The 5,401-nt window shown below is 38.8% G+C and overlaps 1 protein-coding gene across 3 annotated transcripts; it reads right to left on the reverse strand.

The window, feature by feature from the left end:
- Positions 1–273: 273 nt before the first annotated feature.
- On the reverse strand, positions 274–5,136 carry LOC114711160 (nitrate regulatory gene2 protein). Of its 3 annotated transcripts, none has more exons than XM_028895514.1 (5): positions 5,076–5,136; positions 2,993–4,270; positions 2,653–2,861; positions 1,719–1,942; positions 274–1,108 (listed from the first exon to the last, which is right to left on the reverse strand). In XM_028895514.1, exons 2-5 carry the CDS (start codon positions 4,158–4,160, stop codon positions 379–381), a joined length of 2,331 nt encoding a protein of 776 aa, XP_028751347.1. In that variant the 5' UTR covers positions 4,161–4,270; positions 5,076–5,136; the 3' UTR covers positions 274–378. The 3 variants fall into 3 exon arrangements, with proteins under 3 accessions (XP_028751347.1, XP_028751349.1, XP_028751348.1); XM_028895516.1 differs by lacking the exon at positions 5,076–5,136 and adding an exon at positions 4,629–4,731; XM_028895515.1 differs by lacking the exon at positions 5,076–5,136 and adding an exon at positions 4,353–4,442.
- Positions 5,137–5,401: the final 265 nt, after the last annotated feature.

Here is a 5,401-nt window from a genome sequence, read left to right on the forward strand (position 1 = left end):
TTTGAGTGGGTTATTTGAAATTCAGGACTTCCCCCTTTAGAATTTAGGATTGATGATTTTGGATTTGCTCAGCACTGCGCTGCATGGTACTTAACTCATTTTAGCCTCAGCTGGGTAATACAAGATTTTAAGATTTTAGACAGATTTTCTATGATTTAGATTTTGAAATTTAAGATTTGCTCAGCGTTGTGCTGCGGGGCACTTGCGGTACAGTGGATAATTGGTGCTCTTTAGGACTCACATTATGATCTTTTAACAGATAAAGAATGACAGTAACTGACTAATTGCTCTACCCTGTATTGATAAGCTTAAATATGTATGCATATTAACACTCATTAATAAACTAATCTCACAAAAAAGACTAACTTAATCAGTAATCTACATCATGTTCCAGGTTCCTTTAGAAGGACGCTGCCACTTAACATTCTCCCATTGCTTAACAAGTTCGTCATATCTCTCCGCAGATTCAATAGAAAACTGTGTCAGTGAGCTGATAGCAACTGACATCCCAGCACAAAGCACCTTAATTGCAACTTCAGCCATTTTTTCTGGGGTCATTGCCTCTTCAACTTGACCAACTTCCACCATTTCCATCCCATTCCCACTATATTCTTTTGATCCAATTTGATTTCTTTGCATAGAATCTTCTCTTAGCTGTTGTTGTTGTGCATAGAGGGAACCCATTCCAGCAGCAAAAAAATCCAGACCATCAAGCACTGCTGTTTCTTGGATAGCATCCAGACGCCTTGACCATTGAACACAGAGTCCATATATTGGATGAGTGCTGCTGGACCGGCGAGGTGAGCCAGGCGGTAGCTTGGATACGTCGGATTCAGATCTCATGCACCGGAGAAGCCAGCCAGTTAGTGCATGAATGTAGGATCTTTGAGAAGTGATCCATGACTCAAAACTGGCTCTCCAGTTCCTCAACTCAGTCTCAAGATTAGAGGCTGAACGGGCAAGCCTTTGTGGGTCAGTTATTGATATGGAAGTTTTTTTTCTGCGATTTGATTTAGAAGGAGTTCCAGCTAGAAGAATCTTGGCCTCATCTAAAGTTCTCTTCTGCGTTCGATGACATTCTGCCATCACTTTCCACATCCTTGCCAGCCTGCATTTGAATTGTTGAACGCCTATGAGTTCAAACGTTATCATACAAAATTCAGGGCAAGAATGCATAATCCCTGGTTTATCTATAGTACAGCAACAAAAGTGATGTCTACCAATATTATTGGACTAAATAACATGTTTTTTTCCATCCTCAAGGTTCAAACTTGGAACTTGCTTAAGAGGTATCAAATCTCTTTTACTCCATCCAATTGTTGTCTGTAAGATTCTACTTGTACTGAAAAGTGTCTAATGAAATAAAAATTAGAATGATTTCGAATGTTATTTTCCTAGCAGTGGCTAGCAATTTCTATGATGGTTTTTCAGTTGGGACAACTAATAGAAAATTTAGGTCAAGTTGGTTAGCCAAATTCAATAATGTAAGGCCATCAACATCACATTATTGACTTCTCCTAAAAAGCTTATCTGCAAGTCATATTTCTATTTAAGAATTTATGGCACGCATTTAAAAATTAACTGAAATTATCTCCTAAAAATTAGTTTGCATCATTAAAGTGGCACACAGGGAAAAACAGAAGTTACTTGTCTGTTCAAAGTCTTGAATGCTTGAATGTAAAAGAAAATTGTTGGGTGATAACGATTTTCATGCATACCCTTGCACCAATTCAAGAAGCTGGGGGTGCAACTCTTCATCCCTTAGAGCTTCGATTCTCTTGGAAATAGCTTCAACCGAGTGCATTGAAACCATCATCTGGGTATGAAGATCTCTAATGGCTGCCCTTGTTTTATCTACTGAAGAGTGGTCCACTCCTTTAACATCCTGGTTCTGGAGTTGCATGCATTTCTTCTCATATGTAATTCGAACACGTTCTCCACACTATTGAAGAGGAAATTCAACACAGCCGTAAGTCTCTATTCATTAATATTACCATAATCATAAGCATAATGACATGTAACGATAATAATCTAATAATATAAAACCTGCTCCTCACCAACACTAACCTAAAAGAATAGCATCTATGTTTTGTGTTTTGATGTCGGAATCAACGAACGGGCATACCCAGTCATGAGGGGATTTCCCTACCAGTATGAACTTCTTATGCCAGGTCACTGCAGAGCTCTTATCTTTTATCAAGTGATCCAACTCATATTAGTGGAACCGTTCTATTAGCAGTTGAAAGGGTCAAAGAACAGGTCATCGTTTGATGCATTGAACGGGGAATCACTTAATGCATAAATCATTTTTACTCATTACTTGAGGATAAATTAAGCCAGAATGGAGTGAAAACACGGAAGCTTCTAGAAAAGGCTCTGTGTTTTAAAAAAGAAAGAAAAGAAAGAGCATGGATAGTTCAGAAATATCGCTCAACTTCCTCGTTCATGTATATCAATGCTTTGAAAGAGCATGGATAAATTAAATCAAGAAAGGCTTTATATCTTAACTCCATTGATGTATTGAACGGGGAATCACTTGACGAATAAATTATTTTTGTTCACCACTAAGTCAAGATGAAGGAGCTGCCACATGGAAGCCTGCTAATAGAGAAGGCTACATATTTTCATAAGGAAAGATACTTCAGAAAATACCTTAACTTCCTCGTACAGTTTCTTCTCCCATGCATACAACCTGTCCAATGTCGAGTGATGACTGCCGGAAAACATACAGGAGTCCTCTGAGAGATCGTTATTGCTCTCGTAATCTTCCCTGGTGCTTGAACAATTCATCAAAAATCTCGAGGAGGAAGAGCGTGAAGAAGCTGATCGGAACAGAGCCACTGGGTTCAACAATTTTGTTGCTGCAAAAGAAATATGATTTGCTTTTATATTTTGATAATTCTGCACACATATGACTGAAACAAAAATGACTAAATTGAAATCCATTAACAAACAGGAAAGTGACAAAACGAACACTGTAATTCCTTCAAACCTGAGAGTTCATTAGATGTTAGTAAATATTGAGCTTTCTTAGCTTCTAACAATGCTGAGACATCATTGGCTGCATCGCAGACTATCTTGAACTGAGCCTCAAGATCATTGATCACTTCTGCCATGCTTGTTGGCCTTCGATTTACATAAACAGTAAAACCCGGTGTTTCTTCCTTAGTTTGTTGATTGCCAATGGCCAAATCCTGACGTTTAGAGCCAATGTGACCTGCAGTTTGTGCTTTTGATACTTCAAAACTTGCGCCACCAGGGCCTTGCGAGTCTTTGATTTCATGCTCAGTCTCAGTTTCACATTCTGTTCCCTCTTCTTCCTCATCGTCGTCGTCGTCATCATCATCTTCATCGTTGTCGTCATCAACGTCTTCAACTATGACTTCTTCTTTTCTTGAGGAGTTTACCTCAACTTTATGTCTTTCCTCGGGTACATTTCTCTTTCCAATAAAATCCTCTTGTTCAGTTTCAGCTTCTTCCAAGTCTGGTATTCCTTCTTCTTCACGGACCTGCCTCAATCCTCTGGCCTCATAATCCATACTTGTGTTGTCTAGGCTACTCCGGTTCGGGTAACCATAGTAGTCCAATGATGAAAATGGATTCCAAAAGAAATCCCATTGGGACGTTTGAGGTGAAGGAGGAGGAATACTGGGTCTGTTGTTTGGAGAATAAGAAAAGATTGAGGGATTTACAGGTGAGGATTGCATACCAAAAAAGCTATCAACACCATACTGCTGGTTCATAGGGGAATACGTTTCAACCCTTACCATTTCTGGTGACTGAGGCCTCTCCTCAACTGAAACCGCTGGAGTATAACTTGACATAAGGTAGTTCACTTTCAGTGTTGAAGAATTTGGTGCAAACTCTATAGCTGTTGGTTTGAAGGGTTTTGATGATATGGGGATGAAGCCAGGATTGGTTTTCTTCTTCACAGGCGTCAAAGTTGGGGTTATATAGGAATCTAATAAGAACTCACGTGGCTCATCTTCTTCGATGTAATCACGAAGAGCAGCTGAGACCCTTTTCATGGACTGTATGTAGGCCATGTGCCCCGAAGCAAAGCGAGTTCTTTGTTCAACAGCTTGTTTGACAAATTGTTTTCTATCTTTGCAAAGCTGAACTGCTTCTTCATCATCTAGCCTTGATTGAGAACATCCCATATCTCTTACTCTGGGTTTCCTCTTCTATCTCAGGCTTGCATTGAAAGGAAAATCAAAGGAGAATCTTGCTTCAGATCTCGCGAGATTCATAAATAATTCACCAGTGTTTTCTGCCGTTCACGATATTAAAATGTCATCAGAAGAGAAATAAAAAGTAAGTGATATATTTGAGTTAAAAATAAAAGCATCTACATTTAGAAGATGTGATGCTTTTCTTTATGCTGAAGTCACTAGAAGGGAGGGGTTATGAAAGTCAGGCTTTCACAACGGAGGCATCTAAAGGAGATTCTAGGAGCTATCACTCTGTTTTCTACAATAGCAAAGTAGGCGATATCATGAATAGATTTGGATCTGGGAGTATTTATTTTCTCAGAGGAAAATAAACAAGCACTTGAAGTACTTCAATCCACATCAAAGTGAAAACAGTAGTACAGTACATCATCATAAACAACATTGAAAACCACTAACCAGTGAATTCGAACTAGCAGAAAATGACCTGAATCTCAAACCGAAAAATCATAATTTCAATGTACAGACGCATACTATGAGTTCTTTTGAAATGAGGAAAAGTTCATAGCAACAAATTAAAGAAAAGACAGAGGCTTATGTGGAGCCTAGAAAATGCCAAAAAGAAAGAAGTAAAGTTTCAGAGTGTAAAAACACATTATCAAGTACCATAGAATTGATGAGAAACAAAAAATCAGAGAAACCATTTCGAAGATGCGAAAGAGATAGATCGTCAATATTGAAATTTCGAGAAAGGAGAAAATTTCCTCCACATCCTTGATGATATTTTTTTCCAAAGAGTGCGATAAATTAAAAAAAAACCTAGAAGCAGATACAGGATGAAGTAGCAGATGACAATGCAGAAAGAAAAACGGATGAAGAATGGAGACGGAGATTGTAGAAGCGTACAGGCCACTCGCCGGCGGGACGGGACGGAGCTTTGATCACGGTGAGGAATAGTGAGAGAGAGAGAGAGAGAGAGACGTTAGGAAAAGCAACGGTCAAAACCCAAGGAGGAAGATAAATAGAAAAAGGAAAAAAAGAAATGAAAAAGAAGACAAAATAAAGTAACAGGTTGGTTCGCTACTCCTAGTAAAGGGTGAACAGAAAATGAGGCAGCGAGAATACGACCTCTCCGTAAGGTCACCCTCTTTCTTTCGGAAAATTTCTTAACTGCCACTGAGCTGTTTTTGGGTGAAAAATTAAAATCATAACTCATAAGCCAAGTAAAAATT

The sequence above is a fragment of the Neltuma alba genome, unplaced genomic scaffold (genome assembly GCF_004799145.2).
Source record: "Neltuma alba isolate B1F8T4 unplaced genomic scaffold, ASM479914v2 tig00011281_pilon, whole genome shotgun sequence".
Lineage (NCBI taxonomy): Eukaryota > Viridiplantae > Streptophyta > Magnoliopsida > Fabales > Fabaceae > Neltuma > Neltuma alba.

Excerpts from the sequence above, each read along its gene's own strand:
- LOC114711160 (XM_028895514.1), bottom strand. The coding sequence starts at position 4,160 with ATGGGATGTTCTCAATCAAGGCTAGATGATGAAGAAGCAGTTCAGCTT. Across the intron at positions 2,862-2,992 it reads AACATCTAATGAACTCTCAG|CAACAAAATTGTTGAACCCA; the intron begins GTTTGAAGGAAT and ends TTTCTTTTGCAG. Across the intron at positions 1,109-1,718 it reads CTTCTTGAATTGGTGCAAGG|GCTGGCAAGGATGTGGAAAG; the intron begins GTATGCATGAAA and ends ATTCAAATGCAG.